The sequence below is a fragment of the Pinus tabuliformis genome, chromosome 7 (assembly GCF_031772625.1).
Source record: "Pinus tabuliformis cultivar Carrire ecotype Pingquan chromosome 7, CPIR1, whole genome shotgun sequence".
Taxonomy (NCBI): domain Eukaryota; kingdom Viridiplantae; phylum Streptophyta; class Pinopsida; order Pinales; family Pinaceae; genus Pinus; species Pinus tabuliformis.
In genome coordinates, this window is record NC_142293.1 from 917,832,360 (window position 1) to 917,857,043 (window position 24,684).

Genomic DNA, 24,684 nt, shown 5'->3' on the forward strand with positions numbered 1-24,684 from the left:
TTAACAAAGATACTAACTTAATGAGAACTGTCGCGAATTCTCATTTTTTTAGATGTTGCAAAAAATCATTTGATTTTGAAAAGTGTTGATGCATAATCAACCTTTTTTTTTTAGCATATTTTTTATACTTTAATTTTCTTATGTATTAAGTATTTTAAATTTTCTTATGTATTAAGTATGTACAATTTTTTTTAAATGTTAGTGATTTTCATGTCAATTTTGAAAAGTGTTAATGCAACATCAACCCTCTTTTTTTTGGATTATTTTCGACACTTTAAATTTTCTTATCTATTAAATATGTAGAATTTTTTTAAATGTTAGTGGATTTCATGCCAATTTTGAAAAGTGTTGATACAGCATCAACCCCCCTTTTTTGGGCTTATTTTTAACACTCTAAATTTTCTGATATATTATGTATGGATAATTTTTTTTAAATGTTCGTGATTTTCATGCGGGTTTTGAAAAACATTGATATAGTATCAACCTTTTTTTTCAAAGGCATATTTTCGACAATCTAATTTTTCTTATGTCCTAAGTATGCTTAAATTTCTTAAAATGTTGGTTATTTAACCATTTTTGAAGTTGTCTTATTCATCTTGTTTTTCATCCTAAGAATTATGTTTTTTAAGGGTTTTTCAAGCTTCTATTTTTTTTCCTTTGTAATATTTTTTTATAATAAAATTTTTAATTTTTTTGCGAAGTTCAAAATAAATAATAAAATTGATATTCTCAAGTTATGATTTTTTTATATATTTATATATCATTAATTGATACTTCAATATACATAAAATAATTGTCACTAAAAATAATAATTTTAAACACTTGAAAAAAATACACATTTTTCATATATATATATATATTCGCTAGAAATGACATGTTACTGTTAAATAAAGAATTTTTGTGAAAAAACCAAATAAAATAAAATTTATGTCCAAAGATAATAATATTTAAAGTATTTTTCCAAAAATAATAATTCACATAAAATTTCAAGTAAAATTAATGGAAAACAAAAAACAAAACAAAAAAACACTTATTGAAAAACAAAGCAAAAGATATAATTAAAAAAATAAATAAATAAATGAGTAAAAAATTAAAACATTATAAGCATCTTAAAATCTAAATTTATTTAAAAAAAACAAAACAAAAAACAAAAGCAAACAGACTCCAAGAAAAAAAACAAAACAAAAACAAAAGAACAAAAAACAAAACTGAGTATTATCCAAAAAAAAAAAAAAAATAGAAATAAATATATATATATATATATTAAACATTTAAAATCAATTTCAAAATTTCAAAAAAAACACACTAAGATTAAAAAATTTAAACATTGTTTTGCAGAGGTGGCCACCTTGCTCCAGCACCAAAAAATTGCAGGTGGGTGGCATGGCTGGCGCACCACCCTTATCTGCCTAACCACGACCCTTTGGCGTCAGGGCAGGACGTCGTCGATTCCCTAAATCAATGAGCCCCAAACACATAGCCACCCCTTGTTACACGTGCCCACGGCCCCTAGGCGACAGGGCGGCGCGTCGTCAATTCCTGGAATCGACAAAACCTTGCCCCGATGTCAAAGGGAAAAAAGCAAAGACGGCAAGGGTAGCGATGGCAAACCCTTGCAAAACAAGATTTCCAAAAATATATATATATCATTAATATTTTTTAATTTTAATGATTTTTTTTAATGTTTCTTTATTATTTTTTAATGTCTTTTAATTTTGTAATGTGTAAAATATATCTATATATATTTGTTTTCTATTTTAATATCTATTAGATTTTAAATAATTGTTTTAATTTTTTTAATATGTTTGTTTCTTTATTTGATTTTTTTAATTATTTAATTTATTTTTATTTGTTGTTTTATATATTTGTTTTTCTAGTTTGTTTTATATTTTTTTTTGTTTTTTTATTTGTTTAAAATTTTCTCTTTTATGAATTATTTTTGGTTTTTTATTTTGTTATTTATGTTTGATTTTTGGCTTTTATATAATTTTTATGTTTAATTTCGTTTATTGTTTAATTTTATTTATTTTTTGTATTGTAGTTTTTTTTAATGTTTTACTATATTTTTTTATTTACTTATTATTATTATTATTTAGTTTCAATTTATTTTTTTATTTTTATTTTTTTATTATGGAGGGCCTATGGTGATTCTTTCTTAGCAACTCAATCTTACTAAGTGTCAATTTGATAGTTGAATTTAAAGTTTTTTTTATAATTGATCAAGTCTACCCTCACAATTTGCTTCCGCTACGTGTCAATTTGATGGTTGATTTTCAAATAGTTATACTTTAACATTTAAAAAAATTACTCTTGGTATAATGACTCTTTCATTTCAGGCATTCATTTTTCAAAAAATTTAAGGTTTTTTTAGTGATATTTTATCTTTATTGCTATGGTTGAAAATAGTTATAATTTTAGGATTTTTAGAGTCATGATATTTTATCTTTAACGCCATGGCTGAAATTTGTCAGAAATTTAAGGCTTTTCATAAACATGATATTTTATCTTTAATGTCATGCGTGGAAATTGTTGGGATTATAAGGTTTTTTTGGATTCACGATATTTTATCTTTAACCTCATTGTAAAAAAATGTTGAAAACTAAAATAAAAAGCATCGTTGTTCCAGCGTGAGCACTTTGCATTTTCAAGGTGTTTTTCATGTTTTTTGAACAAAAAAATTGCTTTTATTGTTGTTTTCAAAAAAATGTTGAAATTTACTATGATATATATATATATATATATATATATATATATATATATATATATCGTTCCGGGTATACACTTTTCATTTTTTGATTGTTTTTTCATGTTTTACGGGGTTTTTCGTTGGAGTTCTCGTTTGAGATTATAGTTCTTGTTGTAGCTAAAATTTGCTCGCTGGAAAGAACAAAGCTTTTGAAGCATAAACTAGAGAATGACTAAAAAGAGAGTTGTTCTCTTCAAGTTATATGTTGTCTTGCATGAGGAAGACTTTCATGGCTTTCTTCCCGCTGATAAAAATAATCATTAAAGAGAAGACCATAACCCTATAATAAGAAAAACTCCACCGTTTTGTTTAGGGAAAACTTTAAGGATGAAAATTCATCTTAAAGTTTAGAAATTTTGGCAAATCTTATGAGTCCATAATTTGTAGAATAAAACATTTGTTGATATTTTTTAAATGTATCCAAATTTCTAATTCTATAAATTTTTGGCAATTTTTAAGATAACATAATTTTATACTATAAAATTTGGACGAATCATTAAAAAAATTAACAAATTTTTTTTGGAAAAACCATACAAAAATTAAAATGGTTATAATGAGTGGGCGCTCTCGGTATTGAAATTGTTATAATGGGACTTGAAATTGTTATAATGGTCATAAAATTTGTCGGCGGCGCTCTTGGTTGGTTGTGTAGAGAAATTATTTAAGTTATTGGTTGGTTGTGTAGAGAAATTATTTAAGTTATGGGACTTGAAATTGTTATAATGGGTCATAAAAGGTTGTGTAGAGAAATTATTTAAGTTATGGGACTTGAAATTGTTATAATGGGTCATAAAAGGTTGTGTAGAGAAATTATTTAAGATTGGTTGGTTGTGTAGAGAAATTATTTAAGTTATGGGACTTGAAATTGTTATAATGGGTCATAAAAGGTTGTGTAGAGAAATTATTTAAGTTATTGGTTGGTTGTGTACAGAAATTATTTAAGTTATGGGGCTTGAAATTGTTATAATGGGTCATAAAATTTGTCGGCGGCGCTCTTGGTTGGTTGTGTAGAGAAATTATTTGTCGGCAGCGCAGTTATTTTGGTTGTGTCGAGAAATTGGTTGGTTGTGTAGAGAAATTATTTGTCGACGGCGCAGTTATTTTGGTTGTGTCGAGAAATTATTTAAGTTATTTTAGTTGTGTCGAGAAATTATTTAAGCTTATGAAAAAATAGTGTTGGACGTTAGACCAAATCTCAAGAGTCGGATACCACATCAGTGGGCTCTCATTTAACATGCCAAAGAGGAACCCACTTAAGCTCACACTGCGCTGAAACCGTTGGGATTAACCATTGGGTTTACTAAATATAAAATCATCAATTTTATTTTCATTATTTGATGTGGGAAATACCCCTTAGAATATGAAAGAAATGCTCAAAATGCTAGAAGGAAGTCGTATTCTGATCGCTATCAAGAAAGCAAGTTTCATTCAAGTCTCTTGCGAAAAGATTTGTGGAAAATTTATCGTTCTCTTGAGGATGACATTATGACTCCCAAGTTTTGGTAAGAAATATCCAAACCAAAGAAAACACCTGACAGATACAGATTTGTGGAAAATTTATCGTTCTCTTGAGGATGAAATTATGACTCCCAAGTTTTGGTAAAAAATATCCAAACCAAAGAAAAGAACACCTGACAGGTACAATATCTTAGATTATAACATAGACTATGAATGTTGTTCCAGATGGGTCAACCGAGAAAGTCATATAATCAGTCCTTTCCATGGAGGATCAACGTCTTCACTTTTTTTAATTGTGTAGTTGTAATGATGGAGTTCCACTGGAATTTGGGCTTGAAGCCAGAACAAAGTCATCGTGAAGCTAGGAAGCCTAGCATTAAATTATAAATGAATGTGGCTTATAAGAGATGGAGCATAGTACATTGACCGCTCCATTCAGATATTAAGAGATGATGTTCCTTTCTGCAGGGAATCGCTCCAAGCTATAATGGGCATTAGAAATATGGGCGCTGCTATCTTTACGTTTGATCTCATGAGGAAGGAAATTCAAATTTTGATTCCAAATGCTTTTGCCCATATGGATAAAGTGTAAAATCTTAACTGACAGCCCAAAGATCATCAATACCAAATATTTCACATACAGAACATGATTTTAAGATGACATACCTTGATTAACAGCAGAAGATGTAATGGCTGCCATCTTATGTCTTCTGTCTCCTGACAGCTGCTACTCTTCTTCTCAGAATTCGGTTTCTCTCCTCTTGCCCACACTTCCTTTATGTGTTTCTTGATGGAGAAGAATACAACTCTTGTGTGTGGGAGAGAGAGGACCCAATCCTTTATATATTATTTAACTCTAATCTGGTACGTCCATCATATACCAATTCAACGCTTAAGATCTAATGCTTTAGATTAGAAACTGCTTTAACGTTAAAAAGCAATGAGCGTTTTGCTGTTTCTAATAGCAGTTTCTAACATTCTCCCACTTGACCCGACTATTCATAATATTAAGTGTTGAACATCATACTATGATAAATTGCTGAGAGTTATGGCGGTTGTGCACTATTAATTCAATGCATTCCCTTCCATATACTACAATACCAGCAATCCATCAATTCATACTCATAATTTATATAAAACAGCATAATGGTCCACATAATGTCTTATATCATAATGATTAAACATAATATCTTTATAAGACTCTTTCTTGTTTAAAATTACATAAAATACGTATTACTACATTAAAACAAGAAACACATGATTGTATATCAGAAACACATAAAAGAGCTCAGAATGTCACACATCAATTATTATTAATACAACCAAGACCCATTCTTTGAACATGTTCCTTAAATTGTCTTGGTTGTAACCCTTTCGTCAAAGAGTCTGTAATCATAAGTTCTGTCCTGATGTGCATGATTGACATTCTTTGTTTCTGAACCTCATCTTTCACAACAAGATACTTTAGTTCTATATGTTTGGCACCTTTAGAGTACTTGTCGTTCTTTGAGAAAAATACTGCTGCAGAGTTATCACAATAAATTTTCAGCGGCTTGCTAATGGTGTCGACAACCGCAAGTCCTGAAATAAAGTTCCGCAACCATAATGCATGAATTGTGGCTTCAAAACATGCCACAAATTCTGCCTCCATAGTGGATGAAGCAACGATAGTCTGTTTCGCACTTTTCCATGATATGGCACCTTGAGCAAACATAAACAGGTAACCAAAAGTCGATTTTCTAGTATCGATGCATCCAGCAAAATCTGAATCGCTATATCCAATCACTTCCGATTCATTGGATGAGCATGTAATCTTTCGTTGAGAGAAATTCCTTAGTCTCATGCAATATACTTAAATTATTTGCAGCAAGCACGACGTCATCATCATAAAGGACCAGATAAACTTGCTCCCACTGATCTTTCGGTATATACAGTGATCAACCGTATTTTCCTTAAAACCAAAAGATGTAATAATGGTATTGAACTTAATATACCACTGCCGGGATGCTTGTTTAAGCCCATATATTGACTTCTTAAGTTTACACACCAATTGTTCTTTACTTTCTACAGAAAAACCCTCAGGTTGATCCATATAAACATCCTCATCAATATCTCCATTCAGAAAAGCTGTTTTCACATCCATTTGATGCAACTCCAAATCATAATGAGCTACTAATGTCATTATTATTCTTAGTGAGTCCTTTTTCGAAACAGGAGAAAATGTCTCCTTGTAATCAACACCATCTTTCTGAGTGTAACCCTTAGCAACAAGTCTAGCTTTATACCGTTCGATATTACCACTAGAGTCGTGTTTGGTTTTAAAAACCCATTTGCTTCCGACTCTTTTACAGCCATGTGGTAACTCAACGAGATCCCAAACTTCATTCTGTTGCATGGATTTCAGTTCTTCTTTCATGGCATTAATCCATTCCTTTGACTCTTTACTTTCTACAGCATGTGAAAACGAAACTGGATCCTTATTGATTCCAATATCATAATCTGATTCTTGCATATAAACCACATAATCATTAGAAATAGCTGACCTACGATTTCTTTGAGGTCTTATTAATGCTACTTGTTGTGGTTCATGCATATCAGCGTTATGTAAGTCATTTCCTTCAGGAAGTACTTCTTCATTTATATGTTGTTCATTATCATCATGCTGTTATACAACAGCTGGAACAACAATTGGAGTAATAGTAGATGGAGGAACTATTCTAGGTAATGTAACATTTACCCTTGTTTCTTTATTTCTACTATTTCTCTTCTAGTACTCCCACTGACTTCACCATTCTCAATGAATCTTGCATTACCAGTTTCTAATTGCCTCTCAACTTCATTTACAAACGTCTCAAGGACATTCACAGATTGAGATTTTTCATGAAGCAAATAGACATAACCATAACGGGAAAATCGTCAACAAAAGTGATGAAATACTTTTCTCCATTAACGGCTGGAGTATCCATAGGTCCGCAAATATCAGTGTGTATTAGTTCAAGAAGCTGGCTGCTTCTAGTGGCTCCTTTCTTATTATGTTATTATGTTTGGTTTGTTTGCCTTTAATACCATCCACACATAATTCTAGATCACTAAAGTCCAAATTTGACAAAATTTCATTACTTACTAATCTCATCATTCTTTCTTTGGATATATGACCTAGTCGTTTATGCCACAAGAAAGCGGAATTTTCATTCAACATGCTACGTTTTCATCCAATATTATTTACTACATTCAACAAGGAATTCGCATAAGTGTCATTCAGTTTCAATTTATATAAACCATCAATTAGAATACCAGAACCAACATTATCAGCATTCTTATATAAATCAAAACAACCAGATCCATTCATACATCTAAAACCAGAAATATCCAATTTACTTGCGGAAATAAGGTTTCTAGATAATGAAGGTACATAAAGGGTACTGTATAAGTTTAATACATATCCACTTTCTAGAATTAGACGATAAGCCTCTTTTTACATACACGACATTGAACACCCTTTAGTTCCTTCTTTTCCTCATCCTGCCCATTCTTAGCAGGTGCCTTTTCCTTCTTGAAATGACTTGATTTTCCTTTCTTTTCTTTACCAGCTTTATTACTCACAAAACTTACTGAGTGATTCACTTGATTTTTCAAACGTCCTTCTTCCTGAACAAGTCTACTGGCCAATTCATTAACATTCCACTTATCCTTTATAGTGTTATAGTTAATCTGAAAAGGTCCATATTCAGAAGGTAGCGAGTTCAGGATGAACTGGACAAGAAAGGAATCCTCTACTGTAAGTCCCAGGGAGTTTAACCTTGCTGCAATATTAGTCATCTCTATAATGTGCTTTTGCATAGTTCGCGACCCATCAAACTTCATGGTCGTGAGTTCTGCCATAAGAGTACCAGCGAGTGACTTATCAGCTGAACGAAAACGCTCTTCCACAGACTGCGTATATTCCTTAGCACTTTCTGTTTGTGGAATTGTTGACTTGATGTTGTTAGCAACAGTCATCTTAATAAACATAAGGCTCAATCTGTTACTGCGTTCCCATGCTTTATGGTGTGATTTTTCTGCCTCAGTACTATCTCTTGTAAGAGCAGCAGGCTTATCCACAAGGAGTGCCAAGTCAAGATCCTGTATACCTAAATGGAAATTGACTTGTTCTTTCCATTCAGAAAAATTAGCACCAGTGAACAATGTAACAGATGAAGCATGTGTATTCATGGTAACTCCTGCAAATAAAAATTGAAATATCTATAAGCTCATAACTAACGCGATTCAGATGTAGACATAATAGTATAATATAGCACTCCTTTGGGTAGATACTATCTTATACTTAACATAATTAAATACCAAAACATAAGCAGGTAATAAATATATTCAATCAAATAGAACTGACATCTTTGGATGATCAATATTTATTTAATCAAAATATCTATTAAACCTCATCATGTCAACTAGTTATAGAACAAGACTTTCCTTTGGGTAAGTTCTCAGGTTCTATCATTAGTGACGCCAGTTTTAATTGGTATTTTTATAACTGGCAATTTCTATCAATAATCATTATGTCACTTATGCACTAAATGATTATTCTGATTTTGACCACTTTGGTGATCAACAAAATCATAAATCTCATGTGCATAAATTATTTATAACACATACTTGATGCGAAACAATCAGTCACAGAACAATTACTATAGAGATCCATCATTATATGGATCCATCATTATATGGCAAAACAATCAAACGTCAATAATTTCTATTATCAACGCAATTACTTTGTGAAAAAATAAATTTCCAACACATTATTCTATAGAGCATGTTCTTGTACAAAATATATAATGGATTATATCAAGATATTTATATGCTGTTATTGATTTCATTATGGGCCAAAATCTTACGCCTCAAGCTAGCAGCAACCAAAACCTTGATTTTTACCACTCAACCACCACGGAACAACTTAGAGTTTCGCAGATTCTATTACAGCAAATACAAAATGATGAAAAATCACAATACGGGAAATTGGAGACAATTGAGCACGGTTGAAACAGGACGGCAAGTAATAACGATGGTCACGATGAATTTATGTGACATGCAATAGGATTGTGACGACCGAACAATAATACAGTTCCAAGGATGAGTTTTCCTTCGAGGCGATGATTGCCTAATCCAATCGAAACTGTAACTTTCCATAATGTGATATTAAACTTTTCGACTCACATGCAGCCCAACAATCTTTTGTAATTCTTCGCATCATATTGACGTTTACAGATTCTCAAGATAACTTATATTCATTGCTTTTTAATACATTCATTCCAACATACACAGCTTCCCAATTTAACAGCAAAACGTAAACTAGAAAAACGTAAAAACATATTTCTTCACAACATATATCATATCATTGAGTATTTATTCTACGAGTTCCTTTCATATGTATGTAAAACTAAGCCTATGACTCTACGACAATATCTCTCGCAAGAGACATTCCACAAAAGCTTTAATGCAAATTAGTTTTACCTCATTATATGAATAGTTTTAATCAATAAACGCCAAAACAATTACTGGGTCTGAACATATGGAGGCCTAAACATAAACTAAAGAACCTCCTGAACCTTTAGCGAGAAGCTATATTTTCCAAAACGTTTAATAAATGGACTATGAAATCAAAGCTAGCACGAAAGGGTTACAGAAAACAAGAAAACTCGTCCTCTTAGCAGAGGAAAAGGATAAAACCTATGGTTCCACCATGTTAATTTAGAATACTTGCGTGCTTTGAAGAAAGAGTTTACCCACAATCTACCGTCTTCGTAACACAGAGTAACCACCCGGTTTTATCCCTTTAAATGCCTGAAAGAAATTACTTACGAGAGGCCGAAATCACCCTTTAAATGCCTGAAAGAAATTACTTATGAGAGGCCGAAATCTCCCAAATGTTTAAATGCACCCTTAAAACGAAAACCCATGAATAATAAGCATAGAATGCTCGGCGTGCAGATTGCCAGGGATTGAGATTGAGCGATTGATTTACATGCAATCATAGGAAATATTCAGTTATTGATTGTGGCTCTGATACCAAATGTAAAATCTTAACTGACAGCCCAAAGATCATCAATACCAAATATTTCACATACAGAACATGATTTTAAGATGACATACGTTGATTAACAGCGGAAGATGTAATGGCTGCCATCTTATGTCTTCTGTCTCCTGACAGCTGCTACTCTTCTTCTCAGAATTCGGTTTCTCTCCTCTTGCCCACACTTCCTTTATGTGTTTCTTGATGGAGAAGAATACAACTCTTGTGTGTGGGAGAGAGAGGACCCAATCCTTTATATATTATTTAACTCTAATCTGGTACGTCCATCATATACCAATTCAACGCTTAAGATCTAATGTTTTAGATTAGAAACTGCTTTAGGATAAAATCTAAATGCTTTAAGATTAGATCGGGTCACATTAAGATTAGAAACTGCTTTAACGTTAAAAAGCAATGAGCCTTTTGCTGTTTCTAATAGCAGTTTCTAACATAAAGCGCAGAAATATTTTGGAATTCTGCAAATAAGGATGTGGGTAAATGTATGGCCGATAGATTCATGATTAATTCTGGTAACCACATGATTTGAAGCAAAAAACAAGATTTAAGACTCAAGACAAGGACACGGAATGTATTTCATTCAAGATTAAACATTTTGCACGTACAAGCGCTATCGATCGTACCTAATACACCTGCACAGCAATGCCATCCCGACAACATAAACTGCATGAAGTTTAAGGAGATAAGTTATCCCAGAGGCGCATTCCGCAAAACCACCCATCAAAGGGATTGACGGTCCATATCAGTTCCGGCATCACCCTTCATCGTTTCCAGAAACCACCAGGGGTGGTACCGTAGATGGTTTTTACGATTTCCAAAAACCGTGTGGTTTTCCATGGCGCCGGCACCCATCTGGTCTGGTTTTAAGTTAAGAGCTCGAATTTTTAATATTTGTATTGTAATTTAAAAGGTAGGAAGTTTTGTTTGAAAAGAAGATTCCATTTAATATTATATATATAATATTAAAATGATATTTTTATTTATTTCAAAACCTTTTAAAAGGAAGAAACAATTTTCTGAACGGTTCTCAAATCAGTTTTGAAATTAAGTCTGAGCAAAAATAAAAGACTAGAAATTAGACGTGTTTGGGGTTTAGAGGTTCGGAGTGTTGGGGAATCTCAAGATTTTTTTTTACGAAAACACTATAATGGAAATTCTCTCATGAAATCAGTCATAGAACTTAGGTTGATTCCAGCAGTGGGTATGGTTGCAAGCTTTGTTTATTTTTCAATCTGTGTGATTTCATATTTGTTTTTCCTCTTTGGAATAATGGGATGGTTGTAAGCATTGTTTACTTTTCAATCTGTGTGATTTCATGTTTGTGCAAGTTGCTTCAATTTAAACTCATGAATTTACTTTTGTACTCATGTGCATTAAGTTTGAAGCCCTTAATGAGCACTCCATGTTCCAAAAATTCATTCACAATTTCCTTCTTTGTTCAGTATTCTCTCTACAACATTGAGGCCCACATTCTTTATTGCTTGTGCTGAAATCGTGTCTCATTTGCTTTCTTCTACACCACATATTTTATCGAAGGCCTCTGCAACACTCATTGTCTCTAGCCATTATGGTTTTAAGGCTAGGTTTCTTGAATTAGGTATTCATTGCAGAATTCATGCATGTCCCTCCGACCACAATTTCTAAAAGGGACTGGTTCCCCACAACCAAGAACTGTCTCTGAGAGTTACAACAGTTCTCATTAAGTCAGTAACTTTGTTTATTGACAATTGTGAATGTGTTTTCTAATGCTAAATGAATTTGTCCTCCATATGAATGATGATCAAAATTGTACGAGGACTGGGAAGCCAGAGATCTAGATTGCAATGAAGTCTGAAAGGTAGGAGTCTAATCAAAAGGGTCTGATGTACGACTTGCTTTGGCTCCCCTTGAAATTACTCAAGGGATTGTAAAATATATTTTAAGGACAATGATAACAATTGAAGAAGTCCCTGAGTACGGCATTATAATCTATGTTTATAACTAACCTATTTGTGAGATGTTACATTATGTTTAGACACAGGTCCTAAGTTTGGCTCACTGTGTATTAAAGACAACTAGGTTTTTGCAAAAATGTGTGAATGGTCATATGAAATAACATTAAGGGATCTTGGACAGTATGAGATTCTAGGAAGTTCATGATAACTCGTCTACGATCTTAAATAGCTAAATAACAATGGATATTGATGATATATGTGTACTAGTGTGTTGAATAGTTCACGAGCCAACTTATTATGGTGACAAACAATGAATTGTTGACAAAAATTCTAGGGTTTTAAAGGATCTAAGCTTTGTAAATCTTAGTGAGGATTTGAACAAGAAAATTCTAGCGTTTGTAGGCAAAACCCTAGGGGTAATCATTTTCACTAAAAGGAGAATCTCAAGCCTATATGGCATCATGTTGACGCTTAAGATGAGGATGGTGAATTTGCAAGAAGTATTGATTAAGAATGAGTTGAATCTTCTTATAAAGATAAGTATTTTATATCTCTTTGTCACTATTGTTGTTGATTGTACTAGTAGTTAGTCTCTTGTCCTTAAATTCTTTGTTTGGTTGTGATTGTTCTTCCTTGACTTCCTAATGAGGATTGACGGTACATAATGGAGGTTTCCAAAGCCTGGGAGCAGATGGAAGAACAAAGAAAAGTGGTGATAAAGAGACATTTTGTGTTGAGGGATATTGTAATGGACGAGATCTAGACTTAGAGGGAGTAGGATGCCTTTGATTTTTGTCAAAACAAAGAATGATTGGTTGGCATAAAGTACAAAGCTAAGGATTATCTCAATAAGAGGGAAAAGACTATGAAGGAACGTCTTGTCAAGTAAAATTTTGTTGAAAGTTTGTTGTATTTATGATTTTTGATCTAATGGATGCAAAGATCGTCTTCTTTGATGAGAGAAGAAGTGTACATAAAAAATACCTCAATATGGTGAAGTACATGAAGAAGTCTTATACTTGTAAGTAGAAAGAAGGCTTTGTACAGGCTCCTCTGAGTTGATGCACTTGGATTGGTGATTGATCCTACATGATTTGTTGATGGAAGCAAAACATCTCATATGTCAAAGGGAGTTGCATTGATTGGAAGATTTGCTCTAGAGGAAGAGGTCTCTCCAGGAACCCTTGCTCAACTTAAGAGGGAGTTGACCTCAAATGAAGGATCTTGACTAGGTAGCTGATAGTACCTATGACAAAAGAGAGCAAATCGAAACTGCTATGGCAGGATTTGTTTCAGTAATAATACTAAGTCAAGATAATGGATCAAGAAAATGAAGCATATCATTTTATGGTTAAGCCAAGGAATATAGCTCAACATGTTGAAGTACCAGCGCATTGAGAAATACAGCTGCAGAAATTCAAATAAGGATTAGAGTGTTGAAAATAGAGAGAGTTTGTATAACACTTTTGATTGGGCTCTGATCTCGTGGATGAGCAGGATGCAGACATTTATTGCACTCAAAGGTCAAGTATTTTGCATCTTGAAAGGCGAGCTTTGAATTAGTATGATTGCATCTTGCAGGATTGGTTAATCAGGTGCAGGTGATAGCATGATCACGAATCAAGACACCTTGAGATCTAGTATCACTACATTTGTGACATGGTTCAGAGGAGATCAATAAGGTTTGAGTATATATCCACCGATGAGCAGACAACTGATGTTCTGACAAATTCGTTGCTCAGTGACAAGTTCGTGTACTTTAGAGACAATCTGGGGCTCATGGAAATTACCCCTCTCGTTGAGAGGGAGTGTTGATATGTTTGCAGCACAGATGGACATTATCCTAGTAGGGAGAATGAGTCCAATATACCCAGAGTGCTCAACAAGAAGGGTTGAGCAAGTGTCTCTTGGAGGACGACCTTGATCTCACACCAAAGATGGTGAAGTGAGGTCTTAGACCCTGATGATACACCAAGAATGGTGGAGTAAAATCCTTCAACATCTGGACCCTGATCACACACCAGGAAGGGTGGAGTGAGGCCTTGAACCCTGATCATAAACCAAGTAGGGTGGATTGAGGTCCTTTAAGCATCTAGACCAAATCACCAACCAGGAAGGGTTTAAGTGAGGTCTTTTCCCAGAGTGCTCACCAAGAAGGGTGAGTGAGTGCTTGCTATTTGAGGATCTCAGCGTTTTGGCCAAGGAAGAGGCCATGGGATTCAAGGATCGATCACTCTAGAGGAGTGAGTCCTAATGCATTGATGACATCGCCATGGGTTTGGTACCACCCCAGATATGGCCACTAGTAGATGTTGATGGTGATGATAATGTTGATGTCAGAAATGCATACTAGTTGATGATGACAATATGTGAGATATTTCAACTAGTAGTTGATGATGTCAGACATGTTGACAAGGCTAATGATGATTTGCTATAACCTTTTCATAGAGAAATTTTGTCAACATGAGAACATCTGGATAGTCATTATGAATACCTCCCTAGTTAAGAGGGAGTGTTGATTTTTGTAACTATGGTTGATCTTCATAATGTATGTTTGAGCCACTGTGAATTTGTAAAGCATATTTAAATGCTTGGAGTTAAAAGAAAAAGTATTTTGAGTCAAAGTCACATTGTAACTTTCAAAGGAAGAAATTTGAATTTTTGAAAATTAAAATTTTGGCCCAAAATGTAAATTCAGCCTCCTCCTAGTCAAGTCAGCACATCAAAGAATTCAAGTCAACTCCATTAAAAGACACATCCGTTCAACCTAAGGAAAAACTATTTAAAGGGTCAATTTGTTCCTCCATTGTGGCCAAGAATTAGCTTGCATCTTTTGAGATAACTTTGGATGGTCTAAGGCAACAAATTTATGGTCTGTGAGCTGCAAAAAGCTTGTGATCTATGAGCTATATAGATTTTGTGATCTGTGAGCTACATAAAGTCGTTGTTATGTGGTATGCAAGCTACAAAAAGTTTGTGATTTGCGACCTATAGAAACTCTGTGATTTGCGACCTAAAGAAAGTCTATGATCTGTGAGCTACATAAATTCCTCGTTCTATGGTATGTGAGCTACAGAAAGTCATTCTTTCTTTAAGGTTTGCAAGCTATAGAAAGTCACCATTTTAGGATTTGTGAGCTATATAAAGTTGCTCTTTCTTTAAGGTCTACAAGGTACAAAAAGTCATCGTTTTGCGGTCTGTGAGCTACAAAAAATCATTTTTCTCAAAGGTTTGAAAAGAAAAGAAGGATAACTTCTAAGGCTATGAGGATGGACCAGGGACTAGGTTTGAACTAATTTTTGAATTAAATGTGTCTGTTGAATTGAAGAATTCTCTATTGAAAAAGGTTGTTGGGCTTTTCCCCATGAGGGTTTTCCCAAGGTAAATCTATGTGTTCTTTCTTCTAAGGCTATGAGGATGGACCAAGGACTAGGTTTGAACTAATTTTTGAATTAAATGTGTCTGTTGAATTGAAGAATTCTCTATTGAAAGAGATTGTTGGGTTTTCCCCATGAAGGTTTTCCCAAGGTAAATCTATGTGTTCTTTCTATGGACTGTCTCTTTATGATTTTACTATCTCATATGCTTTATGGTTGATATCTTTTGTGTAATTATTGAATGATGGAACTAATGGATAAGAATGCAAAAGATCATACTCATCAAAGATAATTATTAGTATAGAATACCATGTAAAAATCAACACATATGGGTTCTTTGGGAAGATACCCAACATTATTACCATCTTTCTAAACTCTATGATGTACTCATGTACACTCTGTCCTACTTCTACCTAAAGTAGTGCCACCAGATCCACTAGTCCTTTATATATCCAATAAAGAAAAATGGTGACTTTATGAGGGTTTTAAAGTCCTCCCACTTAATCACTGCAGGAGTTCCCTTGAAACTTAAGGTTATCGTGTGGCTTTCCCACCAGGTCAAGGCATGGCCCTCTAATTTCTACTACAAAATGAAATCTTATGTTCTTCCTCTATATGATGAACACTAAAACAAATTATAATTGTTGCAACCAGTGATTTAGCTTTAGAGCATCGCTATCACCTTGGTACGGCTTGATATCGACCTTCCTTTCCATTTTGAATAGGAATAGAGAATAGTTCACAGCACTTGAATTGGGTTGATCTTTTTTGGATCCTTTCTTTAGCTCATTCTCTATTTCTTCCCAATCTCTTGATCTCCCCTCTTACTGAACCTCTGTGTTAGAATCCATATCTTCTCTAAATAACCCAAGCTTATTGATATGGGCCTCCATGAGGAGATTCACATTATGGCTTATATCTGCAACTTGTGCTTCTAGCTACGAAAACCTCTTCTCTGCAAGATGGTTATTCACAGATTCATCTACCATGACTAAGGTTTTATGAATTTTGGCTTAGTTGATCTAGATCCCCTACAAATCTCCACAATATACCCAAAGAAACCTACTTTGATACCATTATGGATATTCCAATGGACAGTTCATTTATTTTCTCTTTAGATCTTTGGATCTATAAATTATTGTTTATTGTGTATACATGTAAATTATAATTATGCAAAAAAATTAAAAATAGCAAAATAAAAACCCACAAACCATGATGACACTAGACATATCCTAGGAAACCCTTTTGGGAAAAAACCCCAGTTGGAAGGTGAGCACGATCTCCCCTCTTTTTCTAAATAGAAAATGGTTGAGTACATGGCGATTTTATATGGCTCGGTTATAACACTACCCAATATCCTACTAGTGTTAGGTTTGACTCCTTCAACTCTTAACTAGAGTTACAATTATGGACTTTTCTAGAGTCTCCATCATGATCACGTGGCTAGCCCTCTTTTCCATGAGTAATGGGGTTGACATGGCGTCCTCTCAAATTATGGTGGAGAAAATAGGAAGGTCAATTTCCGAGGTACATCACTTTGGCATACATACTCTAATTGAGGTGATTCTCATTTCGTTGGAAAGGTCTTTGCGTATATAATGGGAGAAAAAGGTGTCACGCATCAGTGCCGATTTTACTTATGAATTAGGACTTACCCCCAAAAAACGTTGTTTGATGCCTCAAAATGATCCCGAAAGGTTTCAGGACCCAATTTGCCAAATTAGGTCTCGCTGGTAAAAATGATCATGTGAAATGATTGCTCCATTTTTTCCACTCTGAAAGCATCGAGATGGATGACAAATGATACAATGATCTAATTCGAATTAGGTTCGATCAACTTGATCATTTCTAGGTTTATCGTTGCATTTGTATTTTTCCTCGGAGGGCCATTATCCCAAGAAAAGAACCCTTGTATGTTGTAGATTTTAGTTAATGAAACAGTAGATTTGAAGGGTAGAAATCTTATGTGTGCTTGTAATTGAGATTGGTTTTTTTTTTTTTGCTTCCTTGTTATATTTTGAGTGTTAGAATCTCAGTCGTGTTTTTTAATTCACTAGATATAATTAAGTAATTAACCAGGGAGTTGGAGATAGAAGTTAACATGTTATTAGAGCATTTTCTATGAAGACCAATCTCTAAGCATTGCACACAACCAGAATCCATACAGGTTCAAAATGTACAGGAGTGGAGAATATAGGGAACATACACAATTTATATCAAAATTGGTTGTATGGCATTAATCGTGCAGTACGGTAAACTGTAAAATCATGAGGCGAAGTTGTATGTTGCAGAGATAAGGACCAAACAAATAAAAAGGGTCGAAGGTATGGTTGATTAGTGGCAAATAATAGAAACAAAGACAAAAAAAAAGGGTGGCCAATAATCCTTGCAGCATTGACGGCAATTGAGTAAAAAGTGTAGACTATTAGCTGAAACTACCAACCCAACTGTCAGCAAGGAGAACACTGCAATAGCAGTTAGCCACTACAACCAACTATCGTGGAGAAAAGCCTGCAAGAGCAACCAAAAAGAAAATGGAGTTATTGCTTCCAAGTAGTCATAGCCCCCAACACAGACAATGCACAAAGACACACTTAGACAACTCAAAGGCGAGACACCATAAGGGATTCATGACACACAACCACAAAGACAGTGTTGGTGTCCCACAAAGAAAAATATGTTTGGGTCGAGCAACTGCAGGTAGCCTAACCATTAGGTTGAGTTGCGGTCATACGAGAGTCGTAGGGCCGTATAGGCTATAACAAAGTGAACCACCAAGGACTATACAAGTGCTAAGGTGACAAGTGAGTCAGACAATGGTAGAGTTGGCAAGGTACAGAGGTAGCTTGTTAGCTTGTTACAACAGCCATATTGCAACCAAGATATACAAAGATTTCCTTTAGAGGGAGAGAGGGAGGTTGTACCAATGAAGGATCTGGTAGAAAATTATTTGTTGATATTTCAAAGGATCGAAACATGGATCCACAAGGAAATCTTTGCAAATCTATAAACCAACAACATTTATTTTTGTGACTGTTAGAAGGACTTAGCACAAGGCAAAGAAACTATCAAATCTAGATGTTAACAACTAGTTTAAGATTTGAGGATAGGTTAAATAGAACATCTAACTTCCTATCCTGAAAGGTAAGGGATACCTTATTGTTGAAAGATAATGACCTTTGGGAGATTGTTGACAAGGAAATTTAATCACCCACAGATCCAACATAGTTGGCAGCCCACGAAAAAAATGACATTAAGGCTTAACGTGTCATCATGGATGCCATGAAGAATCATTTGATCCCTTGCTTGGTAGAGAAGAAGACAGTGAAGGAGATGTTCAAAGCTCTAGTGGATCTATTCCAAAGTGACAACATGAAGAAGAAAATGATCTTGAGAAAGAAGCTCATATCCATTTATCAAGGTCTGATAACGTTACCAATTTCTTCATGAAGATCACCCAAACATGAGATCAGCTTGCAGCCATTAGGGAGAAAGTGGAAGATGTAAAGCTCATAAATGTGACACTAAATGGTTTTCCCAAGTCATGGAACTATTTTTCAAGGGGACCTACACTCAAGAGAAACTTCTCAATTGGGAGAGGCTTTGGGATGATTGCATCCAAGAAGATACTCAACCGGAGTCTAAAGCTAGCAGGTAGGGAGATGAAGAGGAGAACCTAGTCCTAGTTAGTATTGTTGAGAAGCACAAAGGGAATGGTTCCAAGGGTAACAGTGAGGATCTGTTGCACAGGGCTAAGTGTCTAGGCATGTGGAAGTCACCTAATTCACCCTTCAACTTAGGAATCACTTTAATAATTAAAAAAAAAAAAAATATATATATATATATATATATATTTTATAAGATAAAGTGAGTTAATCTAATAAAATGCAAAGGCTATTTGCACTAGTGAATGAGATTAATCTCAATCGTTGATCTAAAGTAACATTGATATTTAATTTCAACCATCAATCACTTTGGAGATTAAGGTTGTGGATTTGATTATTAACTAAAACTTGTAAAAGGAAGGCTAGGATAAGGGAGATGACACATCTTGAGCACAAGACACAGAGAATAATGATCTTGGTGATTGGGTGACGGAATTTCATCATGTGCAAGGTTCAAGGGAGTGCAAGGCATAGCAAGGAAAGGATCCAGATCAACCAGCTCATCGAGGGACAGATCAAGGGTTTGATCAACGAGATCATTTTCAGGTTTATTGTTGTATTTTTGTTTTTCCTCAGAGGCCCAATATCCCACAAAGGGAGCACTTGCATGTTCTAGACTTTAATAAATGAAACAACATATTTGAAGGGCAAAAATCTTATGTGTGCATGTGTTTGAGATTTGTGTATTGAGATCAGTTGTGTTTTCTTATTCAACAGATCTGACTTACTATGAAATAATTGACCATCTTGTTGGGATTAGAAATTGACAAGCCTTATTTCTCATCACAAATTTGTACCATCATTCAAGTTGACTTTCATATGTATATAGTGGAATGATGTTTTTAGCATGTGTATGGTGAAATGGTGTCCTTAATTGTTTTTGTTGACTTCGTATGTATATGGTGGAATAATGCTTTTAACTGTTTTTCTTAATTATAAATCAAATTAGAGCATCAAAAATTGGATCAGATTTCCAGATCAATAGAACTCTGATTTCATGTATTTCCAGATTCTAACAATAAAATAGAAGTTTTCTACAAGATTACACAGCTCCTAGACTGCAATATCTCACAGTATAGGAAATTATAACTAAAAATATCGTCTCAACAATAGTTTTTGCAAGAGTACTAATAAGATCGTAGCTATGCCTCAAGCACATTTAACAAGCTGAATGTCTTCTTCTAACACTTAACCAAGGATAAGATAGCAGCAGCAATCACACAGTATGGGTGATTGTTTATGTTGTCATTTTATTCCAGTGATATACATATATATATATATATATATATATATATATAAACAATCCACAAACCAACACAAATAGGAACTTGTAACTGGCCAGGTTTGAGATGTCATGGAGACCATCCCATCAATGATTTTTTGAGGGTCCCACTCAAGGGAGGTGCCTACCCCTCCAAACTCATCACAACAGGTCAAACACAAGCTCTAACCCCCACTGGTCTTGATCCCCTAACCTCTTAGGAGGAAACACATTTTCTTAACCTGAGGCCTACTTGAGTTGTTTTATCAAATTGGAGTCACAAGACTCTTCAATATAATCTCTCTAGGTGCAACAACGCATTCGACTACTACCTCAAGATGCCCCATGGCTTCAAGCTAGCCACCAAACTTCCAATTCATCCTGTTTCACATCTTTAGAAAATAAAATTTCAATAACTAGTCTTCAAAGGATTTCATTTTTCTCTTATGTTGAATTTGAAATAAACATTTCAAGTCTCTTTCCCTTCATAGTTGATCAATTTCATTCCAGGTATGTTGGTTGATTTTATTTTGCTTGCACTTATTATACTTGCACTGTCAGTCAACATATCAACATAGACTGCCTAGATTTGAGGTTGATTATTGAAAGTCTTCTTATACTGTATTTCATAGCTATATTTTTTATTTTATTTTTGCACTAACTCCCCCTTTTCATGAAGAGACCGTTGTGTACAGGTTTTACGAGGAATCATTCACAATATTCAATTTAGTTATCTTCAGCTAAGTAGCAATGAGTGGGGGGTATCTATTCCACAAAAGTCACCTGGAATTTGCCCGACCCCAATTGCTATTTGCTTGTATGGGATGCATTCACAAGCATGAGCACAAGCACTAGCATGTCAATTGGTAGGACAAAAACACCAGTTCAGAGTATATTAGCTAGCTGGTTTCACTATACTAGCATGTCAATTGGTGAGACTCAAACCCTAATTCAGAGTATATTTGCTACCCGGTTTCACTAAGCCAGAAAGCGACCACTGACATGATCATTGTTCTAATTAATTCTAGCAAGCTTTCATAGCTTCAAAGATACTGAACAAGGCCTTTTGAGACTCATTACTGCAAACCTCAAGTCACAAGAATATATTTGTACATTTATTTGTATCTTCCTGCCTTGATTCTGTTTGATTTACCAGGTTTTCTACCCAATTTGCCACTGTACAGTTACAGGTTGGTTAAATTGTGCTTTTCCACAAAAACACCAAAATACAAGGCTCTCCACAACATAATAGTTTTAGATTATATTTACTTTTACAGTTTGGTCTAGATTTCTAGTTTTTGCAAATACATTTTTCTCTCATATGCTATCTATTCCCTCATTCTTGAGTTTTAATGCCGACTTACCTTCGTAATTTCCTTTCCCAGACTTCAAATTGAATTTGAATTTTGCATGGGTAAATAATAAGAAATTCAGCAATGAAATGAAGTCAATTTTTCATGGCTTAATTTTTGTTATACAATATCCAATTTTTTGGATGATTTCTTACGTTAAAATTGACTTTAAAGTATAAACTCAACTTATATCCTTGCAACAATCAGGAACTACAACAAGACGTTCATTTATTCCTAAGAAACTGGGATTGTTGTATTGCAAGTAAATATCTCCATTCTTCCTATCTTTGAATTTTAAATCAATTTTAATTCATTGATAATGAGAATGTCATGATCCTGCAAGACATTTTTTTGTTTTTTTCAGCACAAGACATCATTCATTCATTCACTCCGTTGATTGTATTACTGTGATGGTGGGACATTTCACCCTTTCTAAATTTTTATTCTCAAAGCCATTTTCAAGTTTCATTTTTTTCAATAGCGTTTGTCCTAAAACAATTACTGCTGTCTCCCTCAATGTGAGACCTGGGCATAGTTCCATTATCAGGCTGTAGTCAATAATGTTTTTATACTAAAACATGTTCAATTTGTTTTGTTGTCATAATTTCAAGGCCCTGGGCATATCAAATATTTTACCCATTATGAAACTCCTTCATATATTGTTTAGTCACTGCTCATCTCGATTCCCCTGCAAACCATCCTGCTGGTCTTACTCCAACTTCACTTCAATATGTCAACTTACATTGAGTGATAATGTAATCGTTCCAATCTTATCTTCTTCTGTTTCCTGTTTTATATGCAACTCTAACTTCAACTGCCTTCGACTTGAGAATTGTTTGAACTTTATGTGAAGAATGTGATATGGTAACAAGTATACACCCGTTGTGTCCAGGATAAAGTTTTCCCATGCGTCTGATTTAATTGTGAATGCTCCAAGTGACCTGCTACATTTAATATCAACCTGTTTGAAATGCAGCCTAGCTACAAGGTCAAGGCAAAATTGTCCAACTGCCATCGCCAGAGGTTTGGGGAGTAATCAAAACCATAATTAATTCCTATAGAAAACAACAGTGTAAAAATTGTGATAAACAATAGTAAACATGAACTAGATGGATTTCATCATGAGCATCACATTCCCGTGAAAAGAAAATTCCTTGCTGCTCACATTGAGAAAGAATACAAGACCTTTCAAAATTGAGAGGAATAAGCACTTACTAGACAGTAGCAAATTGAAAATGAATGAATTGGAGCTATTTTGATTAAAGCGTAAATGTAACAGAATCAGCGCAAACTTGCACAAAACTTTATGTCCTGAATAATAATATTCAAAATGAAATGTGTTGTGTTCACCTTGGATAAGGCTGTCATGAAAGGTAAAAGCAACTGCCAATTTGACCTAGAGGATAGACCGTCTGATCGGGTTAAATACCTCTAATTAATCAATTGTAATTGCTCACTGTGAAGTCTCGGAACCCTGGAGAAATATGATTTACTAATATTTCTCAAATGTACAATTCTATACAAATATGTGGTGATGCTCCAAATAACTTCATTTGATAATAAGGCAAGAAGTGCTTACTCCTGGACTTCATTGAGCTATCTATGTTATCACAGAGAGAGAGAGGGAGAGGGAGTTCATTTTATCAAAGTTGTTTCTCCAAAGTAGTCCTACAGTAACCGTACAAGGGGTAGCATATTTCAGCCATACCTCTGTACACTAAAAGGAACAAAGAATGTGCTGTGTTTCTCATACCACAGCCAGATATGTAGCGCAACTCTGTTAATGTTTTCCCTACAAGAATTGCCGCCTTGTCATTTCCATCTTTCTTATCAACTCTTTAATGTCTGTCTCCATCCTTATTTTCATATTATAGTAGTCACGCTGGGCATTTTCTATAATCTTCAACTCGTCAAGCTTTTGTCTCCTCCGCTCTTCTGCTTCAGTCAGACATAGCATTGCAAGTTTGCCTGTATATTCTTCTTCTATTTTATCGTTTTTTGCAAGTGCAATACGTTTAAGCCCATCTGCCTCTCTGCGAGCATCATCTGCACGGGCTTGAAACATCTTAGCCTCAGCTTGCTTGATTCTCACAATACTTTCCAGATCATCTATCTCTACATTGTTTCTTCCCATGCCATAGTGTGATTCCATGGCCTCTGCCTTCTTCCCTGCATGTACATCGCTGGTTTGAGGAACTGTTGGAGTCTTAGTGGCAACTCTTTCACTGGAGATAGGGTTTATCTTATATATAGACTCTCGAACTGCAACAGCAAATTGATCACAAGCATCTTCTTTTCTATCATGTTGAACGGGCTCCTTTCCAGAAAAGGAATTTGTTCCATGGAAATTAAAATCACATTCTGCATATAAGAAAGCACATCAGTTCCATATAAACACAATGGCAGATATAATAGAATGTTATAAGAGGTAAATAAGAAAGTACAGTTTACAGTGCATATCTACATGACAGATTGAACAAACAATAAACATAAGCAATAAGAATGCATACGCATTTACCTACTATCTAAACCCCAAATCCATTAACCACTGAGAAGGATAAAAAAACCTAGATGCAAACCTTTGGACACTTGAAAAAGATCCAGGGTCAAAATGGATCTATGTTACTTTTGCTTTCATTTAATGCCAGCTCTTTATTTCTCTCTCTTTTATTCTGTTAAACATCAGACGCCAATTTTTTCATTTTAGTTTACTAGCATTACTCACATCATCACATGTTCATGAGACAAATCTCATCCATCCCAGGATGTTGAGTGCAACTCGCTTCTCTCAGTGCAAAGATGGATACAT

The 24,684-nt window shown here is 34.4% G+C and overlaps 1 protein-coding gene across 1 annotated transcript in view; it reads right to left on the reverse strand.

Annotated features, from left to right (window-relative positions):
- Positions 1 to 23,111: 23,111 nt before the first annotated feature.
- Positions 23,112 to 24,684, reverse strand: part of LOC149250652 (protein OBERON 4-like) — a 33,506-nt gene continuing 31,933 nt past the window's right edge. The window contains exon 2 of the mRNA XM_089459165.1: positions 23,112 to 24,236. Coding sequence (XP_089315291.1) covers positions 23,668 to 24,236 — 569 coding nt within the window. The 3' untranslated portion in view covers positions 23,112 to 23,667. The remainder of the gene's footprint in view (positions 24,237 to 24,684) is intronic.